The 24357-nt window shown below is 37.1% G+C and overlaps 1 protein-coding gene across 3 annotated transcripts in view; it reads left to right on the forward strand.

The window, feature by feature from the left end:
• Window positions 1–24357, forward strand: part of CRPPA (CDP-L-ribitol pyrophosphorylase A) — a 400424-nt gene that overhangs the window by 9522 nt on the left and 366545 nt on the right. For all 3 annotated transcript variants that reach the window (XM_082472756.1, XM_082472757.1, XM_082472758.1), the window contains exon 2: window positions 2776–3052. In XM_082472756.1, the coding sequence (XP_082328882.1) occupies window positions 2776–3052 (277 nt within the window). The remainder of the gene's footprint in view (window positions 1–2775; window positions 3053–24357) is intronic.

Below are 24357 nucleotides of genomic sequence, written 5' to 3' on the forward strand. Positions count from 1 at the left end.
TTTCTTACTGACTCAGGAGGATTATTACCTCTAACTCAGGAAGGTTACCATCTCTTAAATCTCATCCACAAGCACCATCTGATAGACAGGCTGCCATCATTGTCTTGCTTGGACTTCAGCAGCAGCTTCCTACCTGGTCTGTCTGCATGCTTTCTCTTCCCAATCTATTCTCCATCTTGCACCAGAGTAAAGTTTATGCTCTTAAATTAGAAGTTGCAGTCACTCCTGTGAACATTTGCATGGAACTAAGTGGCTTAAAGCAACATGAATACATTCTTAAACTTTTCGATGTCAGAAGTCAAAAAATCAGTTTCACTAGGCTAAAATAAAGGTGTTAGCAGTGCTGTGTTCCTTTTGGAGGCTCTTGGGACAATCCATTTACTTGCCAGATGGCAATCCATTTACTCTCTCAGGTTCTGGAGGTCACCTGCATTCTGGGACTTATGGTCCTGTGTCATAATGAGTGCTGCATTTGTTACCACATCTTCTCCCTCGACTCACTTGCTTTTCTTTCACTGTTAAGGACTCTTGTGATTATAGTGGACCCACCCAGATAGCCCAGGATGATCTCCAACTCAAGATCCTTAACTTAATTACATATAGAAAATTCTTTTGATAGGTAGGGTTACATATTCACAGGTTTTGGGAATTAGGTGATGGACATCATTTGGGGGTTACTATTCTGCCTACCACAGTTCCCATTATGTCATTGAATAGCATAGAATACTGGGGGAGGTGAGTATTAATTTGAGTGTAAATGTCCTGCATAAAGCTTTTCTCTGGATTCCTATTTTTTAAGATTAAAGACTAGAACCCCTAGTAAGGCTTTGGAGGTCTCCATGGCCTAGCCCAGCCCATCTCTTGTCTGGTTCTCCAGCCTCTTCATGGGCTCTTCTCCGTGCTTAAAGAACTCCCCTCCATTTCCTCCTAGTTTCTCAGAACCTTGCTACGGCTTCTGCTTAAACCATCCCTCTCTCTCTCCCTCCAAATCCTTTTGCCTATTTTCCTGCCTCTTGCCACTTGAAGAGAAAACTCTGCTTCCTTAGGGAGCATTATCTTGGCCTTCTCTGTGCTGGTCAAATATTGTGCTGCATGCAATCCTGGAGCCTGGACCTCTCCTTCACAAAACTTTATTGCAGCTTGCAGTTGTTGGTGTTCTTTGTTTTATCTGTAAGCTATGTGAAAGCAGTAACTATTTCCATTGTATACTCAATTCTGATCATTTATTCAGTGCTCAATAAATATTTGTTAGAAGAATGGACTTAAAATGAAAGGATGGTGTGCCCTGAAGTTTTGGTTGTGTGCATCAGTGTAGTGCTGTCGTAGCCACAGGCAGAATGGGGTTTTGGGTTATAGGAAGGGTTTGTTCAATAGCAGAAGGTAGGAGATGGTTAATTATTGAGTGAAGCAACCCAGTGTTTTTCATTTATCGATAGTTAATTTCATTATTCGGTAATTTTCAGACCCTTCTTTCATCTCTTTAAAAGTGAGTACAAGACTTAACTGTCTAGCATGAACATGTAGGATCTCAGAGGCTAAGAATGCCATTAAATTTTAAAGTGGCCTTTAATCAGAGTTGATATCATGGGCCAGAGGCAGTTTTCCTGGCTTGGGCCCGTCAGCTGTGGAACTTTGAGTGTATAATCACGTTTGCCTCTGTTAACACTGGTCTTCAAGAGAATTCTGCCCAACTTTACTGCAGCCCCTGCCACTCAGCGCTGTGGACTGTTAGTATTTGTATGTCAGTAGGCCTTTAAGAAAGTGTTTCAGAACAGAGAAGAATTGCTTTGCCTTGTATCTGACTCAGCAGATGAATTCCTTTAATTTTATATTTCATTAAAATATGAGTTTTCTCTTTTATTTGAGCCTGATTTATACTTATACAAACTTAATTAGCATAGTTTCCCTATTTAAGCTAAAACATTTCACCTCGATGTAGGCAAAGTTTAGTTCAGCTATCCAGCTTTGTTGCCAAATCAATGGACTTCTTGAAAGAGACACAACTTGTGGAATTCAAAAGTGCTTTGAGTTGTTCCTATTTAATGGAGAGAATTATTTGGGGAAAAAAAGCAATTTAAAAGCATAATCTTAAATATTTTCTCTCAGTCTACTGATGAATATGCTAATTATTTAAATTTAACTTAAGAAATCTGTGATACATATCTATACCTAATCTATGTTTTGCAGTATGGGTACTTTCACACTATGTATTGAAAAATACTACTTATATTTATATTCATGTTTCTATAGTATGAAAAATTCAAATTCTTAATCAACCCCTTTACTAGACCTGATTAAAAATGCATAACATTGACTTAGTTAATAGCTTTCCGTTTTTTTTTTTGTTCCTGCCTTTTTAAAAAAAAAAAAATTAATTAATTTATGGCTGTGTTGGGTCTTCGTTTCTGTGCGAGGGCTTTCTCCAGTTGTGGCAAGTGGGGGCCACTCTTCATCGCGGTGCGAAGGCCTTTCACTGTCGCGGCCTCTCTTGTTGCGGAGCACAGGCTCCAGACGCGCAGGCTCAGCAGTTGTGGCACACAGGCCCAGCTGCTCCGCGGCATGTGGGATCCTCCCAGACCAGGGCTCGAACCCGTGTCCCCTGCATTGGCAGGCGGATTCTCAACCACTGCGCCACCAGGGAAGCCCCCACTTTCCGTTTTTAATGTCCCTATGAAGATGTATTAGTAGTAATTAGTAACTCAGTTTTGTTACTAGCTTAACTTTAGTTGTTTAAGAATCAGTTGATAACGAAATGTGTGCATACTTTCCTTATAGAGTATCTTGGATAAAGGATATTGTTGTGGCAGTCACTGGAGAGAACATGGAAGCAATGAAGTGTATTATTCAGAGGTACCAGCATAAAGGCATCTCTCTGGTTGAATCCGGAGTGACCCGCCACAGGTCAATTTTCAATGGATTAAAAGCACTGGCGGAGGATCAGCCCAACCGTAGACTCTCAAAGCCGGAAGTAGTGATTATCCATGATGCTGTGAGACCATTTGTTGAGGAAGATGTCCTCCTTAAAGTTGTCACAGCTGCTAAGGAACATGGGGTAAGTATTGAAATACTTCTGAGAACGGATAAAAGGGGCAAACGCTATAGCACATATTCATTTGCTGGATTTTGATGGAATTATATTCAATATTTAAATGTCAAGTTAATTAAAATGGGCAAGATGACATAAGACGTTATGCTAATTTGTTTTAGGAAGTTTATATTATTATAGATCGTGAGACTGTTCTGGAATTTCTTTTGCTAGGTAGTCATTTATCATAATGTAATATGAGCTATTTGGAGAAGAATGCAATAATGTCATTAGAGTATGGATATGAATGGATGGACCTTAGCTGCATATTTAATTTCATTCCTTTACCTAAAAATGCCTAAGAGGGACTTCCCTGACATTCCAGTGGTTGGGACTCCACGCTTCCAATGCAGGGGGTGCAGGTTCGATCCCTGGTCGGGGAACTAGGATCCCACATGCTGCGGCATGACAAAAAAGGAAATGAAAGCCTAAGAATCTTGTAAGAGTCTAGGAGCTATGTGATTTAAAGCAAAAAAAAAACAAAACCAAACAAACCTGGCTCATTTCACCCAATTTTTGTTTTAATTTTTTAGAAGTGGTTTATTTTTTAGCACAAACAGCCAGGCAAGAATTTCACACCCCTTAAAGTGAATAATCTTAGGATGACAGAATTCTGTGTTCACTTCTATTTCACCAAAATAAACACAGGATAGCAAAAGATCTATTGTAATCTTTGGAACATATTTGCTTTTTAAAATTACTGAGTAAAATCCTGTAAATGACATAATAGATACTAAACTTAAGTTTGCAGTCTAAATTTGAGACTTAGTGAAAATTCATGGCCCAGACTTAGTATAGTATAATAGAAATAGGCTGTGGAATTGGACAGACTGAGGCCCAATTCTGTTTTTCTAATTATTAGTAGTATAATATGTTCAACTTTCTCAACTTCTTTGAGGTTATTTTCCTCTTAAAAATATAGATGCTAACTTGTAAGGCTGCTTTTAGGATTGGAAATTGTATATATGTTAACTACATAGTAAAGTGCTAAGTATTTAAAGTGGTATTACTGTAAGAATAATTATAATATCTCAGATAATATGTTCCTTCAAAGATTGTAGACCAATGGAAGGAGTCATCTAAGCCTTCCTAGCCATCTGGGTGGTCAGGAAGTTATAAAATACTCAACTGGGAAAGATAGTCTGATTTCTCTTTAGTTATCTATATGTATTTGGATTTTCATTTTCAGGAAATTGCTCCTAATTCCATCTCTCTACAACATGAATTTCTTTTACATTTAGACCTATGTAAGAATTCCACAGGTAAAATGAAACATTTTTCTTATCTTTAATATAACTTCTAAGTGGTATTTTGATGTAGTGAAAATTGTGGCTCAGGAACATTAGTGACCACAAAACTTTCTCACGGCTCCAGTGTTTTTTGTGACCTCTTCCTCTTGTCCAGGCTCCTAGATTGTGGAAGAGACAATGTGGCCAGGTGCAAGGGTGATGAGGAGGAATAAAAGAAGAAAGGATTTATAACTTTTAAGAATTTGAGTAAAACTTTACAAGTTTGAAAGTTCTTAGGGAAGACTATATAATTTGGGAAGTTAGAAAGTCTAAGGCATACCATAGTACAGATTAATTATGGCTCTTTGCCTATGTTACCTTTTGGGAAAATAGCACTTACAACTCATTGTGAAAATCAAACATTTGGGTTTTTTGAGTATTCAGAGAATTTCTAAGATTGTTTATGAAGTGATTCTTTTGGTAGTATGTCTGAAAGGCAAAAGATTAATTTGCACCAATTAATATGCTGAGAATATCATTTAACAGGTGACTAATAAAACATGTATAGCAGTTTGGTCATTTTTTGTTAGTTGCATATTTGTCAGAATTGCTTTTAGACTCTAATTTTCTTAAGTTGTTAATCAGAATATAATTTGTAAGGTTCGGTCTCATTATGCCTTCTAAATAAAACAAATTATGTTTTAATTAAATCTGAAACTTTCCAAATACATTGAAAAGCTGGTTTAAAGCAAAATCTTTACAACTAATTTAAGAAAACTTCAGAAATTTGGTGTCTAAGAAATACTGCCTTGTTTTTGATGATGTTAAGGGATAATTTTTATAAGTGTAAAATCATTATTAGTTTCATGCAGTTATAAGGAGCATGTTAAGGAGTTTATTGCCCTCATTAATGAGGGAACCAGACAGATGTTACAATTGAGAGGAGGACAAATTTGTATGGAATAAAGGAATGTTGAAATTAATTCACAAATAGACAAAACTTTTTTTCCCCACGGGACGAGGGGTGCCAGTTGAACCTTCACTGGGCAGAATCTATTGGCAAGTTTATAGGCAAGAATGATTTTCCATTTACTATCAGTTATCTATAATTTATGAGAGTTGTAAAAGAGCTCAAGGGCAATGAAAAGCTGGTTTCTGCTAATCAGGAAGGGTTTGCTCTAAACAATACAGTTTTCAACTGGGGACACTTATTTTGCTTATTCTCATTTCCTTAGAATGTTGAGGATAGTGACCCAGTAGCCTCAGGAAATTCAGGCACTACTTTCTGCCACCTCTCCTACCCTGTTCTAAATTTTAATCCTAAAAACAAAAACACAACTAATTGAGATGTACTACTAGTAGTTGAAGTTCTTGAATTGGTGGGAAGTATTGGCATCGTTTTAACCTCAGGTCAAATTGCAGAAAACTGGTCTGAATTACTTTCTATAAAGAAAGTAGTGAAGATTTTTGCTTAGAGCTACCAGACAGTTGTTTGCCTGGGATTCCTTTGAACTCATTCTCCTTTGTTATTTTAAATTGTGTTTTATAGACTCTCAACTGATTGTCCTGTTTTCTTACCTCTTAGTTTTCAAACCCTACCCAAAAAGGTCCCTTTCAGGTAAATCATTTCTTGAATAAATGAGACGCTGTGACAGTCCCCTGGTGGGTATGCAGGCTTAAGATAACGTTGATATTTTAACTTACATTACATTTTGGTTAAAAAATCCAAATTAATGATGATGTACTACTTCAAGAGACTAAGATGCCCCAAAATTAAGGCTGACATTAGGTTGTCTGCATATAGGGGCTCAAAAGTGTTGCCAGGACCCCAGTTCTTTTCTCTGTGTATGCTCTGTTCTTGGGTTCCACAGAGGCAAGATGACTTCAGTAGGGCAGCTTTTATCATTTCTTTTACTTTTGCTTCTCATTTATTTTCTTTTACTTTTGTTTCTTATTTCTTTTACTTTTGGTAGGGTTGGTCAGAGTATGAAATTCTAAGTGTACAGTTATTTTTTCCCCAGTACCTTGAAAATATATTATGCCATTGTCTCCTGACTTTAATATACCTTTGAGAAGTCTGCTAACCAGTCTAATTGTATCACTTGAAAGTAATCTGCCCTTTCTGTCTGGTTGCATGTAAGAATTTTTCAGGTTTTGTGCAGTGTCTCTGGTATTTCAATACATGAATCTTTTTTCCCTTGCTTTGGAGTTTTTGTCCTTTATGAATTTTATGGTTTTTAAAAATCAATTCTAAAAAATCCTAAGCGATTATCTTATTGAATATTGACCTTGTCCCATTTCCCAACAGACAGCTTTTTTTCTTCTTTATCCATATGCATCTATATATGATAAACCTTATCCTGTCCTCATGTCTCAACTTTAATATTTTCTGCTTGTTCTCGTGGACTGCCTCACGGGTAATTTCAGTTTTCTATTTCATTCTTCAGTTCTAATCTTTTGCTTAAGGAGTTTTACAATTGTAATAATTATCAATTTCTGGGAGTTCTGTTTGGTCCCTTTCAAATGTGACTGGTCTTTTTCTATTTTGCTTTTCTGTTTTGTCTTTCGGTATTTAAACATTTTATACATTGTAGCTAATAGTAATTCTTGGTAGTTTAATTCTCCAGCTCTTCAATTCTGTTCACTTTTGCTCGTGAGGATTGGTGTCCTCCTTTGCAATTTGGATTGTAAGCCCATGTTTGGCAGGACTCCATCAGCAGGAATCCTCTGGGCATGGGATGAAGGTATGTTTCTGAAACCTGAATTCGTGTTCCCTCTGCCAGGGATCCCAAGGGCTTTTCCAACCTGGAGCAACTTTTGTCAGTTCTCGGGTTGAAGTTTTGTAGATCCTATGATGGTGTTGAAACAAATTTCAAACACACGTATAAAGTATAGATGATCAATACCACTTCTCAGGGAAGACTACTCCCACCCCCAGCTCACCCTCCTGCCCACCCCGCCCCAAATCCCAAGCCAGGACAGACAATTTTGCTTTGTCTTTCCTCACTGAGGGCACTTTTTTCTAGTCTACTCTTTAAATGAGTATATAGCTTCTCATGGATCTTTGAGGGCTACAGTTCTAACCAACCAAGTAGCGCAGGCTCAAGATCTAATTCCTCATCCCTTCTCATTTGTTAAAACTAAAGCCTCTTGTTAACCCAAAGGTCTCTGCCATCTTACTTCCTTGGTTTCTGGCTATCATGTTAGTTCTAGGGAGTTTTCTTGAGAGTCATACTTATAAAGTTCTTTTTTAAAAAGGCACTTGTAAAAGTTACTTTTAAAAGCTGTTAATGAATTCTTCTGCATTTAAAAAAATTGTAATAGGTTTTTCCAAGGTATGTGGTCTGCCATATTGCCCAAATAGGAGTCCTTTACAAGTATGAAGTACTTGTATATTTCTGCATAATTATAAGTCAAGAGATGTAGTTATAAGGACATTGTTATAAGGGATATGTTGGAAGGGTAAAATAAGTTGGAGCACTGAAAAATAAAGAGGTAGGGAGAATCCTTTTTAGAAGGACTAATAAGCTATTGCATATACTCTAAGAACTGCCAGTGAAGTCTCATTTTCAGTTCATGCTATCAGTAGAGCAACCTCCTAAAGACTTGCTCCTGAGGGAAGACGTTTAGTTTAGTTACTTGCATATGTTTCTTTCCTGAGCTCTCTGTTTTTGCATCTCTAATGATGTTTTATCGTCTCCTCCCTAATCAACTTCTTACAGTAACAGGTTATGTTTATTGCTTCTGCTTCTTCATCTCCAATTTATTGCTCAGTGCATTGCAATCAATCTGGCCTGTTTCCCCTCTGACTATTCTGCCTAAAAATCACCTGTAACTTTCCAATTCCCAATTAAATACATTTTTAGTCTTTTGTATAACAAGGAGTTTGACTGGCTTTTGTCCCTGGTTCCTTGCAGGGAGAATACATCCTTGAAATTTGTCAAGGGTCTTCGTTTTTCATGAGCCCATTGGATCTCATTTGAGCTTACGCTAATAAGATGAGATGACTCAGGATAGGGGCTGATTACCAGCAAGACCAATGGAGCTTTGAACCAGCTGGATTTTTGGGGTGAGAGGAATGGTGCTGGAGACTGAACTCAGTCACATGCTCAATGGTTTAATTAATCATGCTTACGAAGTGAAATCCCAATAAACTCTGGACACTGACGCACAGTGGGGAGCTACTTGGTTGGTGAACAATGAGGTGCTGAAGACATGCTGCTCCCTGATTGTTTCGGGGGAGGGCACCGTAGAAGCTCTGTGTTCTGGTCTCCCCCAGATCTCACCCCACGTGTCTCTTCATTTATTTATCTAGTCTGATTTGTATTCTTTGTCATAAATATGTAACGTAAGTAATCATAATCATATAATCATAATGTGATAAGCGTTTTTCCTGAGCTCTGAGTCATTCTAGTGAATTACTGAACTTGAATAGAGGTTGTGGGAACCTCTTGAATTTGGAGTCAGTTGGTCAGAAATGTCGGTGGCCTGGGGAACCCCACTTCTCTCTGGTGTCTGAAGTAACGGCAGTCTGGTTATGAACCATGGGTTTATGCTAACTCCAGGTGGCTGACATCAGAATTGAGTTTTAGAGTACACCAGTGTGTATAGAATGGCTTAAATTTGATAGTGTTAACTAGCTCTTCCTTGGAACTCTTGCCCCTGCCTTGGCTTCTGTGACTTTATTCATTCCTCTTGCTTTTTTGACCACTCACTTTTCAGATACTTCTTTCCATCCTTTAAATAAGGTTCCTTTAACTTTTATTATCACCAAACAAAGTATTTTTGAGCAATCTAAATCATGCCCACAATACTTAATATTGTTTAAATCTACATACAATAAAACACACTTTTGGGGAATGTACAATCTGAGTGTTTACACCTGTAAAGATTCTTGTAATCACCCCCACAGGTAGGACACAGAACTGTTCTAACACTCTGAAGAATTTCCTCCTGTTGCCCTTAGTATTCAGACACTTGTTCCTCTAACCCCTGTCAACCACTGATGTGTTCTCCGTTCCTGTATTTTTGTCTTTTCCAGAATCCATAAATTGAATCATACAACATATAACTTTTTAAGACTATTATTTCACTGGGTACAACACATTTGTATGCACCTATTTTAACTCCCACTGACACACTGTCCCAAATCTCTCTCACTCTCAGGCTTCTCACTTCTGAATTCCAGACCTGCTGTGTTCAACTTCCAGCTAGATAGAACCACTTAAATTTGCCTTTTTCAGTGTCTCTGGAATCATGTGCAGATTGGAATTCATTAATCCTCCCTGATATCTTTTCTTGAATTTCATCCATAGGTAAGAGGGAGCCACTGATTTTTGAGGAGGGAATAATAAGACTTGAATTCTACAAAGATGACTGTCTGCCTTGTTTGGTAGGTTGACTAAAGGAAGAGTTTGAGGGAAGTGAAATTTGTTTGGGATCTACAGTAATGATGCAGCTGAGTGATGATGAATCCTATTTAAGCTAAATGAAATGGAGAGGGAAGTAGATAGTACTAAAATGTTCAAGGCACTGGACTGCCTGGACTTGACTAACGGTGTGGTATATGAAATAAGGGACGTGTATCTTGCGTGCTTTTGATTTTTCTGTTCCCTGAGGTAGTCCTCATCTCTTCTCTCTAAATCCCGGTGTTCCTGCCCTCCCCACCCTTGCCTCCAAGTTTCTGTGAAATTAGGGTTTAGGCACTGACTTTTTGCTTGCCACATCTTTGCAGACGTATTTATGGAAATGGCATTTGCCTAAGGGTTATGACTGCCTGGGACCTTTTCCGCACTGGTTCATGATTTATCTTATCTTTTCTCATAAAACAAGGTCTCCTATACTTCCTGTACTGGATTTTTGGAATATGTAAAACAGGGACTTTTTTTTTTTTTTAAAGTAGGTGAATTGTAGCTTCTAAAGTCTTTTTTTTTTTAATTTATTTTTTAAATTTATTTATGGCTGTGTTGGGTCTTCGTTTCTGTGCAAGGGCTTTCTCTAGTTGTGGCAAGCGGGGGCCACTCTTCATCGCGGTGCGCGGGCCTCTCACTATCGCGGCCTCTCTTGTTGCGGAGCACAGGCTCCAGACTTGCAGGCTCAGTAATTGTGGCTCACAGGCCCAGTTGTTCCGCGGCATGTGGGATCTTCCCAGACCAGGGCTCGAACCCATGTCCCCTGCATTAGCAGGCAGATTCTCAACCACTGCGCCACCAGGGAAGCCCCAAAACAGGGACTTTTTGTATCTGAAAGCAGGCTCCAGCACTTTGTTTCTTCCTATATTTGAGTATCAACCTGGCACAAGGTTTCTCAACGTTGGCACGATAGACCTTTTGGGTAAGATAATTCTTTATTCTTGGGGGGGGGGTGGCTATCCCATGTGCTATAGCATAGTTAGCAGCATTAGTTTTTGTTGGAAAATTGTTAATCTGAAGAGAAACAGTGGAATTTATATAATGAGAAGTTTTGACATGGGGTGTGTGTGGGATCTCTTAGGACTGTGCAGCATGACTATTTAGCAGTGATGAACAACACTTTGGAAATTCTGCTGAAGTTAATGTGTAGGTATGCATCAAGAATATACTTTCACTACCCAGTTTTATAACTTTATGCAATGTATTCTGGACTGTTGTTTTTATTTTTTATTTTTAAATTTTTATTTCATATTGGAATATAGTTGATTTACAATGTTGTGTTAGTTTCAGGTGTATAGCAAAGTGATTCAGTTATATGTATACATATATCTATTTTTCAGATTCTTTTCCCATATAGGTTATTACAGAGTAGTGAGTAGAGTTCCCTGTGCTATACAGTAGGTCCTTGTTGATTATCTATTTTATATACAATAGTGTGTATATGTTAATCCCAACCTCATAATTTATCCCTCCCCCCACCAACTTTTCCCCTTTGGTAACCATAAGTTTGTTTTCTGTTTCTGTTTTGTAAATAAGCTCATTTGTATCATTTTTTTAGATTCCACATATAAGTGATATCATATATTTGTCTTTCTCTGTCTGACTTAGTATGATAATCTCTAGGTCCATCCATGTTGCTGCAAATGGCATTATTTCATTCTTTTTTATGGCTGAGTAATATTCCATTGTATATATGTACCACATCTTCTTTATCCATTCATCTGTCGATGGACATTTAAGTTGCTTCCATGTCTTCGCTATTGTAAATAGTGCTGCAAAGAACATTGGGGTGCGTGTATCTTTTCAAATTATGGTTTTCTCCGGATATATGCCCAAGAGTGGAATTGCTGGATCATATGGTAGCTCTGTTTTTGTTTTTTAAGGAATCTTTACACTGTTCTCTGTAGTGGTACAACCATAGTTGTGTGGGTTTATTTCTGGGCTTTCTATCCTGTTCCATTGATCTATTATTTCTGTTTTTGTGCCAGTACCACACTGTTGTGATTATTGTAGCTTTACAGTTTAGTCTGAAGTAGCTAATTCCTCCAGCTCCATCCTTCTTTCTCATGATTGCTTTGGCTATTCAGAGTCTTTTGTGTTTCCATACAAATTTTAAGATTTTTTTTGTTCTAGATCTGCAAAAAATCCCATTGGTAATTTGATAGGGATTGCATTGAATCTGTAGATTGCTTTGAGTAGCATAGTAATTTTGACAACATTGATTCTTCCAATCCAAGAACATGACATATCTTTCCATCTCTTTGTGACATCTTTGATTTCTTTCATCAGTATCTTACAGTTTTCAGAGTGAGCTCATCAATGAATTCAGTAAAGTTGCAGGATACAAAATTAATACACAGAAATCTATTGCATTTCTATACACTAGCAACGAAAGATCAGAAAGAGAAATTAAGGAAACAATTCCATTTACCACTGCATCAAAAAGAATAAAATACCTAGGATTGGATTGCTTTAAAATAGAGATGAAAAAATCACTTAACAGATATTTGACTCTGTATTTGGAAATTTGACATAAAGTAGAATTGACCATGGCTAGTAATCACTTGATCTCTGGGTGGTTGTGATCATGATGATCCACACTGAAGGTCAGAGTTCAGTCCTGGGTGGGGGTCAGGTAATAAGCTCTCCTGGGCCAAATGGATCCTTTATTATCTACTCAAGAGAAAGTTTGGTATTGATTTAAGTCCTATGTCTAAAGAATGAGTGAGTTATGGAAGAAAACAGTGAGTTCTGATTATTTCTTGGGAAATGTTGACAAGGGTTTAAATTAAGACCAGGGCAGGTGGTGAACTACTTATTCTCTGACTGCCGTGGTCTGAAGTGAAACTTGATCTGCTTCTGATGCTAGAGAAGCTGCTATGTGAAAGGCTTTTGTTTTGCTTGATTACCTGAAACTATCTGCCCTTGCAAATCTGTTCAATTAATTACTTTAAAATGAAGTTTGAAAGGGTAGATTAAGGAAAGATGAGTATACCTAGGAATTAAAGTTTTGTACATATCCAAGTTTATCTCTGATCATATTAGGTTTCAGATAAATGGTATTACTCTAATTCTCCAGAATTAAAGTTTAGTGTACAGCGGGGACTCCTTATGCCTTTGTGCTGCATATTCAGGTTTAGGGATAGTTTGTAGTGATAGCACAGTTTGGACAGGTTTTTCTAAAACCTATATTTCTATACTGAATAAACTATAGATTCTTTCCTCATAAAAGGAGATGGGAAGTATTCTACTATAAAAATGTGAAATAGTCAAAATCTCATAATTGGCAATGATTAGCTTTGAAGATGTTATTCTGTAAACATTTATTAAGTAGTCTCTGAATAAAGATAACTCAACTAACTGAAATTGTAATTACCTAGTCAGAGGATTTCTGTTGTAGAGTGTCATAATTAGCTTGAATGCAGATGCCTGAGGAGGGATGCATGTTAGTACCTGCTGTGTTGATGGATGATAAGCATTGTTCAATTTTGCTTTTAAAAGTAAACAGGAGAGGTGGAGTTCTTTATTCGTATTGTGTGATTTGTATCTATGACGGTTTCCATGCATTGATATGTGGAAATATTTGATAGATTAGCCTGAGAGGCACGTAATCACTGTGGTGCTGAGCTGTTAAGCTTCCAATCAGAGCTCATTATGCTAATTCCCATGGAAACAGTGTGTTTGATAACTTGGGAATTACATTTTATAAGACAAACTTCTCAGATAGCTGTATTTTAGAGGCAACTCACTTTGTCCATACTTGGACAGCAGAGGTATTTTCACTTGTGACTCTTTCTTTCGGCTTTTTGTGTAGTGAGACTTAGGAAGCTGGTCTTAGGTGGCTTAGGAAGCCACCTTGTGCTTTCAGTTGTCTTTATGTTGTGTTACTTTCCAACTGATGTTTTAGCTTCCATGGGAAAGAACCTACTAATTTCTGCAATATACTAATCCTACCATAGTGACATCTCAAAAATGAATGATCTCTGCTCTTGAAGTTAGTTTTCAATAATCAAAATGAGGGTCCATAAATATACATCTTAGAAATTCTCTTTTTAAAAATACCAAAAACAGGCAGAGATCTTCGGACACTTGCAGATCTACCACATGGTATAATAAATAGAACATTACTGGTCACTGTGAAACTGTCCCTGCCTTGATCTTGTTTACTCCTCCCAGATGGATAAACATTCTTTTGAACTTTGTTTACTTGCCCTTTTCTTCAGTTTTGTAGCGTGTATCCCTAAAGAACATACTTGTTAGATTTTATTTTTTTGTTGAGGTATAATTCACACGTTCATATGATTTTTAACTGTTTTGTATATATATTTTTTGCCCAGTGTATTGGGGGAAATGTATTCACATTAATCTGTGTATCTATAATGCATTCATGTTCACTGCTTCATATGTCACAATTTATCTGTTTACAGTTAGTGGACATTTATTTTTAGTTTATGCTAATATGAACATTGCTAGCATGAACAGTGCTACTCATGTCTTCTGGTGCTCATGTGCAAGGATTTCTCTAGTCAAGATGTGTGCATGTTACCAGCCTTACCAGATGATGCTGAATTATTTTCTAAATTTGTATCAATTTACAGTCACCAATAGTGTATTAACAACAGTTTGTTGTCCCACATTCTCACCATCACTTGACACTGTTAGACTTATTTTTTTCTAATCCAGATAGTGGAAAGTGCTTTCTCTTTGTGGTTTAAATTGGCATCTTATAAGTAGGTTGGGTATCCTTCATATATTTATGGGCTTTATATGTTCTCATTGAATTGCACATGTAAATCTTTTGCCCCCGTTTCTAGTTCTCAAATAACCACTGGTTTGTTGGGGTTATTCTGGAAACGAATACTTTGCAAAGTATATGCTTTGTAACTATTACCTCCCTTTTAAAAATTTCTTTTTAAATACTGTTTTGTGATGAGCAAGCATTTTTATTTCAATATAGCCAAAATGACTAATGTCTTTATGGCTCTTGATTTGTGTGGGATCTGAGAGAGTGAATATGGGTGCCTTGGGTTCAGATTGTGTCAGTAGAAACAATGAAAAGTGGGCAGATTTGGGATATTTTGAAGCTGATGTTTTGCTGATGGTTTGGATAAGAAATATGAGATGAGGAGAAATCAATGACCTTCAATGTTTTTGGTAAGAATGACTAAAAGAATAGAGTAGACGTTTATGTAGATGGGAACATCTGTAGAGGAGCCAGTTAGGGGTGTGTGGTATAGGTGAAACCAGAACTTGGATTTTTATAGTCCGGTTGTGTGTTTTGATCTGAATGGAGATGTTAAATAGGTATTTGGATGTACAACTCCAGATTTAAGGAGAAATATCTGGGCTGGATTTATAAATTTGCAAAGTCTCGTATAAGATGGTATTTGAAACTGTGGGACTTGAAGAGGTCACCTACGGAATGAATGTAGCTAGGGAAGTCTGAGGTCTGAGTTCTGGAAATGCTTTCCATTTAGAAGGAGGATATAAGGATCTAGGATTTAAAGTGTGAGAAGATGAGAGAGTTTGCTTGGTGATAATGGTTTCTGAAAACCAAGTGAACAAATGTCCTCAAGAAGATAAAGAGCTATCCATTGGATTTAGCAATGTGAGGGTCATTGTGAGCTTGAAAAATTTATTTTGTGGAGTTGTGGAGATAAAATCCTAATAAAAGTAGACTACAGAGCACATGGGAGGAGAGAAAAATTACAGATAAGGAATAGTATAGTATGGACAGTTGTTTGAAAGAGCCTTATTTTAAACTGGTACTAACTGGCAGATGTATGATCAATAGAAGACTGATTTAATGATGGGAGATGTCACAAAATGCATGTACTCTAATGGAGACAATTCAGTAAAAGAATACAAAATTGAGGCAGGACAGAATACTATTGCTGTAGAGACCTACATGAGAAGGAATGGATGCCAGTAAGTATGTGGAGATGTTGGATCTTAGAAAAGAGGTAGGAAATTTTTTGTAGTTCTTAGAATGTTTTGCACTTACTGAGTATATTTAAATATATTGCACTTCTGTTAAATATATTGCTAAGTATTCTTTTTGAAGTTACTATAAATGAATTACTTTTGGATTGTTCCTTGCAAATATATAGAAATACAGTTAACTTTTATATATTAATCTTGTCCTCTGCATTCTTGCTAAACTAGTTTATTAGTTCTAATAGTATTTTTAGTGGATTCATTAGAATTATCTATGTATAAGATTGTGTCATCTGCAAGTGAAGATAGTTTACTTTTCTTGGATGCCTTTATTAGATGTTCCTGCATAACTGCCCTGACGAGAACTTCCAGTACTTTTATTAAAAGTGGCAACAGTGGACATCCTTGTTCCTGATGTTGAAGGGAAAACATTAAGTCATCACACCATTAAGTATGATGTCAGCTGTGGATTTTTTTGTAGATGCCCTTGATCAGATTGAGCAAGTTCTCTTCTGTTAGTTTGTTGCATGCTTTTTTCATGAAGAAGTGTTGGATATTGTCAGATACTTTTTCTGAGTCTATTGAGATGTTCATGTGTTTTTGTTCTTTATTAATATGGTGTATTACATTGATTTTGTTTTTTTTGGTATGTTAAATTAATTTTGCATTCTTGGGATAAATCCCACTTGGTCATGGTGCACAATACTACTTACATGTTGCCAAATTTGGTTTGTTATCTTGAAGATTTTTGTGTTTATATTTTTCAGGAGTATTGATCTGTAGTTTGTTTTTTTGTGATGTCTCTGGTTTTGGTAATATTGGTCTTAAAGAGTGAGTTGGGAAATGTTCCCTCCTATTTTTTTTGAAATAGTGTGAGGAACTGGTATTGAAAAAAATACTTCATTATAATTAACCAGTGAAGCCATCTGGGGCTGCGCTTTTCTTCGTGGGAAATTAAAAAATGCCTACTTTTCTTAAAGGTCTATTCAGATTTTCTATCTTTGAATTAGTTTTGGTTGTGTCTTTTAGAAAAATGTAATTTTATCTGTTACCTAATTTGTTAAAATACGCTTGCAATTTTCTTACTCCTTATTTCTATAAGGTTAGTGGAAATGTCACCACTTTTATTCCTGATATTACTTATTTGAGTCTTATAAACCTTAAGCTAAACTAGAAAAAAACTGTTTAATCTTTTTCAAAGAACCAACTTTTGATTTTGGTTTTTCTCTATTCTATTTTCTGCTCTTATGTTTATTATTATGCTTGCATTAGCTTAAGTGTTTCTCTTTTTTCAGTATCTTGAGGTGGAAGGTTAGGGTTTTGATTTTGAAAATGTCCTTTTCTTTTTTTTTATAGCTACTCTATTTATTTATTTATTTATTTTTAACTGTGTTGAGTCTTCGTTTCGTGCGAGGGCTTTCTCCAGTTGTGGCGAGCGGGGGCCACTCTTCATCGCGGTGCGCGGGCCTCTCACTATCACGGCCTCTCGTTGCGGAGCACAGGCTCCAGACGCGCAGGCTCAGCAGTTGTGGCTCATGGGCCCAGTTGCTCCGCGGCATGTGGGATTTTCCCAGACCAGGGCTCGAACCCGTGTCCCCTGCATTAGCAGGCAGATTCTCAACCACTGCGCCACCAGGGAAGCCCCGAAAATGTCCTTTTATATATGCACAATTACAGCTATAAATCTTTCTTAGGACTGCTTTAACTGCATTCTCAAGTTACTTTACATTGTGTATGTTACTGATCTCAAAGTATCATTTCCATAGTGATTTCTTCTTGGATTCATTTAGTAGTGTGTTGTTCAATTGCTATGTTTTTGTTTGTTTGTTTTTTGCGTTTTTAAATTTATTTTTGGCTGCATTTTGGGTCTTCATTGCTGTGCATGCACTCTCGTTGCGGCAAGCGGGGGCTACTCAGCTGCGGTGTGTGGGGTTTCTCATTGCGGTGGCCTCTCTTGTTGTGGAGCACGGGCTCTAGGTGCGTGGACTTCAGTAGTTGTGGCTTGTGGGCTCAGTAACTGTGGCTCGCAGGCTGTAGAGCGCAGGCTCAGTAGTTGTGGCGCACGGGCTTAGTTGCCCCGAGGCATGTGGGATCCTCCCAGACCAGGACTGGAACCCGTGTCCCTTGCATTGGTAGGCGGTTTCTTAACCACTGCACCACCAGGGAAGCACAATTGCTGTGTTCTTAATTCTCACATTTCTTTTTGTTTCTCTAAAACATTTTTTGAGGTATAATTGACATACAACATACTGGATTCAGGTGTACAACATGTTTCAACATTTGTATACATTGAGAAATTACCACAATAAGTCTGTATCTGTCACCATACATAGTTACAGAATTTCTTCTGAAGAGACTTAAGATCTATTCTCTCAGCAACTTTCAAATATGCAATATAGTATTAACTATATTACATCCCCATGACGTATTTCATAACTGGAAGTTTGTACCTTTTAACTTCCTTTACACATTTTACCCCCGTCCCCCATCAAGCTGTTCTCTGTATCTATGAGCTATTTCTGTCGTTTTGTTTTGTTTAGGTTCCACATAAGTGGGATCATACAGTATATGTCTTTCTGATTAATTTCACTTAGCATAATGCCCTTGAGGTCTTCACATGTTCTGAAGATGGCCATTTAGGTTTCTATGTCTCGGCTATTGTAAATAATGCTGCAATGAATATGGGGGTGGGTATCTTTGAGTTCGTGTTTTTGTTTGCTTCAGATAAATAACCAGAAGTAGAATCTCTGCATCATTTTGTAGCTCTATCTTTAACTTTCTGAGGAACCTGCATACTGTTATCCATAGTGGCTGCACCACTGTTTTCTAATTTGACTCTTAAGATCAGAGAACATACTTAGTATGACTTTAATCCTTTAAAATTTATTGTCTTGTTTTATGGCCAAACATATGGTCTGATCTGGAGAATTCTCCATGTATACTTGAGGAGAACATAGACTTTTGTTGGTGGAATATTCAATAGATATGTTAGATATTGTTGGTTTATAGTGCTTTTCAAGTCTTATTTCCATGGTCATCTTCTGCCTAGTTGTTCTACTCCTTTTTGAAAGTGGGGTGTTGATATCTCCAACTGCTGGATTATTTCTCCTTTAAATCCTACCAATTTTTGCTCCATGTACTTGGGGATCTGTTAGATAAATTTTTATATCTTGTTGAATTGACCTTTCTTAAATTATAAGATGGCTTTATCTTTAACATTTTTGGATTTTTTCTGATATAGCTACTCCAGCTTTCTTACAGGTTGCTGTTAGCTTGATATATATCCTTTTTCATCCTTCTGTATTCAGTATATTTGGATCTTTGCGTCTCAAATGTGTGTCTCCTGTAGACAGCATACAGTTGGGTTTTTAATCCAATTTGACAATGTGACTTTGGATTGTTTAGTCCGCTGAAAATTAATGTCATTGATATACATTGGCCAGTTTACTTTCTGTTTCATGTGTGTCTCTTTTCTCATTACTGCTTACTTTCGTATCAAATGAATATTTTCTATGGAACATTAATTTGTTTATTTTCTCACTTTAACTTTTTATTTTCTTAGTGGCTACTCTAGGGCTTAGAGTATACATCTTAACATAATTCAGATATATGCTAACTAAAATCTAGGGAGGTACAGAATTGTTACTCTTAAATAGGTCTATTCCCTTTTCTGCCTTTTTGTGCTATTAGTGTTAGGTGCATGTATGTTAGAAACCCAATAATCCATTGTTGTTATCACTTCATCTTATTTTATACCAGTTATAGAGGCTGAGAAGAAAGGTGAGCTGTATTTATAAGGAATGTCATATTAACTTTCTTGTTTTCCATTTTCAGTTTTCATTTGTTACTGTAGATTCAAGTTATCATCTGTTAGTTTCTTCCTGTGATACACCTTTACTCATCTTTTCCTTGTCACAATATGCTGTTTTTGTCAAATATATATTTCAGTATTATAGGTTGATCAATTAACTTATATATTTATTTTATACAATTCCTTTTTAAACCTCTTAACATAAGAAAGGAGAAAAAGGCATAACTGTTTTTTTATTATTTTTTAAATAATTGGTGCTCTTTTTTCATGTGGATTTGAATTATCGTCTAGGGTTGCTTTCTTTGCGCTTAAAGATTATCAGTGTTCATAGGGTGAATCAGCTAGCCACAAATTCTGCTTGTTTGCTCAGAATCTTTATTTTGATCTGATCTTTGTAAATGCTCATTTTGCTGGACTTAAACTTTAACAGGTTTTTATTTTGAGCAGTTACCATATCACCTACTTGCCTTCTGGCTTCCATTGTTTCTGATTAGAATCAGTTGTTAATCTTATTGGTGTTCCCTTGTTAATGATAAAACATTTTTCTTTGGCTGCTTTCAAGTTTTTTTCCTGTGATTTTAGCTTTCGCATTTTTACTACGATGTGTCTGGATATGAATTTCTTTGTGTGTATTCTGTTTTGAGTATACTGAGCTCCTCGAGTGTGCAGATTGCTTTTCTTGGGAAATTTTCAGTCATAAGTTTTTGAATATTTCTTCTGCTCCTTTCTTGCCTTCATTTTCCCTCTGGTACTCCTATTACAAAAGTGTCTGTAATGATGTCCTACGTTTCTCTGTGAATCTGTTCATTTTTCTTCGTGTAATCTATTGATCTGACTTTAAGTTCAGTTATTCTCCTGTTCAAATCTATTGTTGAGCCCCTCTAGTGAATTTTTCATTTTAGTTATTTCACAATTCTAAAATTGCTACTCAGTTTTTAAAAATATGTATTCCTAATATTGATAATACTAATGGTCATCATACTTTATGTCTTTATGCATGATATCCTTTTGTTCTTTGAACATATTTATAATACCTGATTTGAAGTCTTACCTGATAAGTGTGACACTTGGGCCCTCTCACAGGCAGTTTCTGTTGCCTGCTTTTTTTTTTTTTTTTTTTCTTTTCTTTGTATAGATCACACCTTCCTGTTTGGATGCATGTCTTTCCGTTTTTTTGTTGTTGTTGAAAAATGCATATTTTAGATAATGTATTTTGTCAGTTCCAAGTACCTCCCCAAGACTTATTATTTTCTTGGCTACTAAAATAGACCAGCAAAGTCACAGTCTTATTCCTGTACAGGGCAAAACCTCTGAAGTCACTTCAGAGGGTGCAGTTCTAGACAAGTGTTCAGTCACCACGGAATGACAGTTGTTTTAGCAGGGTTCTCCTCATCTGTATTTCCTCGATCTCTGTTATACTGTCTGCCTCTGACACCCAACTGGTAAGCTCCATTCATTGCCTGCTGACTGCTCTTTTTTTGGAACAGTGCCAAATACATAAAATACCCTACAGATTGATCCAAGTAAATTCTGGTCCCTTAGCAGGGGTAGTTTGTAAAGCCGGTATTGGAGGTTTGCTCTGATTCTGGGGGTGGGTGGGTGGTTCTTGTTAGCTGTCTCTTGGTCTGGTTGTCTCTGATAAACTAGCTTCTCTATGGTTCAGCTTGTTGCTCTCATGAAGCTCTCACCTTCCTTTTAATTGCTTACCATGATCTCCGTTTCTTTTGAGAGTGTGCTTACCCTTAAATTTCCTTACACTTCCAATTAAGCAAGTTCCCTTGGGGAGAGCTTAGTAGCTTTCTCTTCTTAGAGCCTGTCTTTCTCCCTGTGAAAAGTCACCATGCCACTGCTTTGGAGCTATAGGTGGGCATGTTGTTTGAGTGACACCACTACTTCGTGAGCAGGGTGCTGCCTGGAGGCATTAGACTCATCTTCTTTTTGCCTCTCCTGGCACAGAACCTCTGCCCTGTGTGTGACTGGGCCAAGCGTGTTCAGGGCCCCAGTATTGTCTACCTACCGTGCCTGGGGTGGGTCTTCCACTCTATTGGGTGGAGGCTATGTGGGTGAAGGGAGTCTACAACCTCTTGGCCATACTTGCTGGAAACTGAGCCTTTGTGACATGGAGTTGAGTGGGATGGGAAATGCTGGCACTCTGCCCCTCCCACTGGGAGCTGGTGGGAGAGGGAACCCTTTCTTTTTGGCCATACCTACTCTGAGTGGAACTTAAGTCACACTGAGCAGGATGTTGTGGAATGAAGGAAAAAAACAGATGACAGTTCCAGTACCACAGACTGTTCTTTCCAAGATTTAAGAGATATTCTTAAATGTTAATTTGTTGAATGCCCTTAGGACAATTTTCAAAGGCTTTAAATGGTTGTTTTTTAAAAATGCTTTTCTCTAGTTGCAGAGAGTCTGCACAGCTCTTCATGGAGACATTTTGTACGTCTCATGTTCTTTTAAATTTTTATGTCATTGTCTGGCATAGAATTAACTGTACATAGTTAATTAACTATAAGTAATAGAACTATATTTTTTTCCTTAAAAAACACTATGGTGTGGGTGCATGTGTATTCCTTTCCTGTCTTCTAACCTCTGCTGATGAGTACTAGGCTTGACAAGTCGGGCTTGCTCTTTTTTTTTTTTTTAATTGGAGTATAGTTGATTTACAGTGTTGTGTTAGTTTCAGGTGTGCAGCAAAGTGAATCAGTTATACATATACATATATCCACTCTTTTTTAGATTCTTTTCCCATATCGGCCATTACAGACCTACCTCTACAGTAGGTCCTTACTAGTTACCTATTTTATATACAGTAGTGTGTATATGTTAATCCCAACCTCCCAATTTATCCCTCCCCTGCTTACCCCCTGGTAACCATAGGTTTGTTTTCTACATCTGTAACTTTATTTCTGTTTTGTAGGTAAGTTCATTTGTACCCTTATTTTTAGATTCCACATATAAGTGATACCATCTGATATTTGTCTTTCTCTGTCTGACTTACTTCACTCAGTATGACAATCTCTAGGTCCATCCATGTTGCTGCAAATGGCATTATTTCATTCTTTTTTATGGCTGAGTAATATTCCATTGTATATATGTGCCACATCTTTATCCATTCCTCTGTTGATGGACATTTAGGTTGCTTCCATGTCCTGGCTATTGTAAATAGTGCTACAATGAACATTGGGGTGCATGTATCTTTTTGAATTATTGTTTTCTCTGGTTATATGCCCAGGAGTGGGATTGCTGGATCACCTAATCTATGACAAAGGAGGCAAGGATATACAATGGAGAAAAGACAGCCTCTTCAATAAGTGGTGCTGGGAAAACTGGACAGCTACATGTAAAAGAATGAAATTAGAACACTCCCTAACACCATACACAAAAATAAATTCAAAATGGATTGAAGACCTAAATGTAAGGCCAGCAATTGTAAAACTCTTTGAGGAAAACATAGGCAGAACACTCTATGACATAAATCACAGCAAGATCCTTTTTGACCCACCTCCTAGAGAAATGGAAATAAAACAAAAATAAACAAATGAGACCTAATGAAATTTAAAAGCTTTTGCACAGCAAAGGAAACCATAAACAAGACGAAAAGACAACCCTCAAAATGGGAGAAAATATTTGCAAATGAAGCAACTGACAAAGGATTAATCTCCAAAATATACAACTCATGCAGCTCAATATCAAGAAAACAAATAGGCATTTCTCCAAAGAAGACATACAGATGGCCAAAAGGCACATGCAAAGATGCTTAACATCACTAATCATTAGAGAAATGCAAATCAAAACTATAATGAGGTATCACCTCATACTGGTCAGAATGGCCATCATCAAAAAATCAACAAACAATAAATGCTGGAGAGGGTGCAGAGAAAAGGGAACCCTCCTGCACTGTTGGTGGGAATGTAAACTGGTACAGCCACTATGGAGAACAGTATGAGGGTTCCTTAGAAAACTAAAAATAGAACTACCATATGGACCTGCTTTTTATCTACCTTTCACCTACTTGGACTTTACTCCTTTCTTATCACCCCTGGCTGTCTCTTCACTTTTGCTATTATGCCTAGGCTCCAAATCTCTGCTTCAGTCACTGGAAATGGTGACACAATTTGTACAGTCTACTTGGCTCTCACATTAGCTTTGACTTTCAGCCAGTCCCTTGGCTTTTGTAAACTAGTTTATGGACTGTCCTTCTCAGATGTTGGTCTCCTTGAGACCAAATTTGTTCTTAGGTTTTAAATGTTATATGCTGCAATTACGTGAAAGATAGGACATTTTATAGTCAGTATAAGACAGCTGGGTTAAGACCTACCCTAGGAAGTTTATTTTAAGGCTACTTCACCAAGGTAGCTGTCTGGTAATGACCTTCAAGACTGTATTACAGTGAAACTTATTAAAGGTAAAGGGAAAAGCTGTCAGATAAGGTGTCTTTTTAAAGTTTAGATGCATCGATTAATGAGACAGAGCTTTCATAAGAGCAATTGAAATTAATGGATATTTGCCTCAGGGAGCGTTGCATTGATGCTATGTTTGAAGGGAGCTGTTTTTTTGCAGGAATTAGAGCAAGACATATATTCATTGTCACTTGGCTGGTGGCTGAGCTCATTTTGGGGATCTTAGGGAATATGTCTTGTTCCTTAATGATGTAATGTGTAGATTAAATATTTGAAGGCACACTAACAAGTAAATATTCATGTATAATCCATTTCAGTTCTTTGACAATAGTCTCCTTCTTCCCATCTTCAGGGAATACTCAATTGTATCTTAGCATCCTTTTTTAGTATTTGACTTCAATGGCCTGTGATGAAGAGGATTTTGGATCCATAATGAAAAATTATTTCTATCTCTAATATATGGAACTGTAGTGGTATGAGA

Source organism: Balaenoptera physalus (assembly GCF_965194825.1).
Source record: "Balaenoptera physalus genome assembly, chromosome: 8".
In the NCBI taxonomy this organism is placed as follows: Eukaryota; Metazoa; Chordata; class Mammalia; order Artiodactyla; family Balaenopteridae; genus Balaenoptera; species Balaenoptera physalus.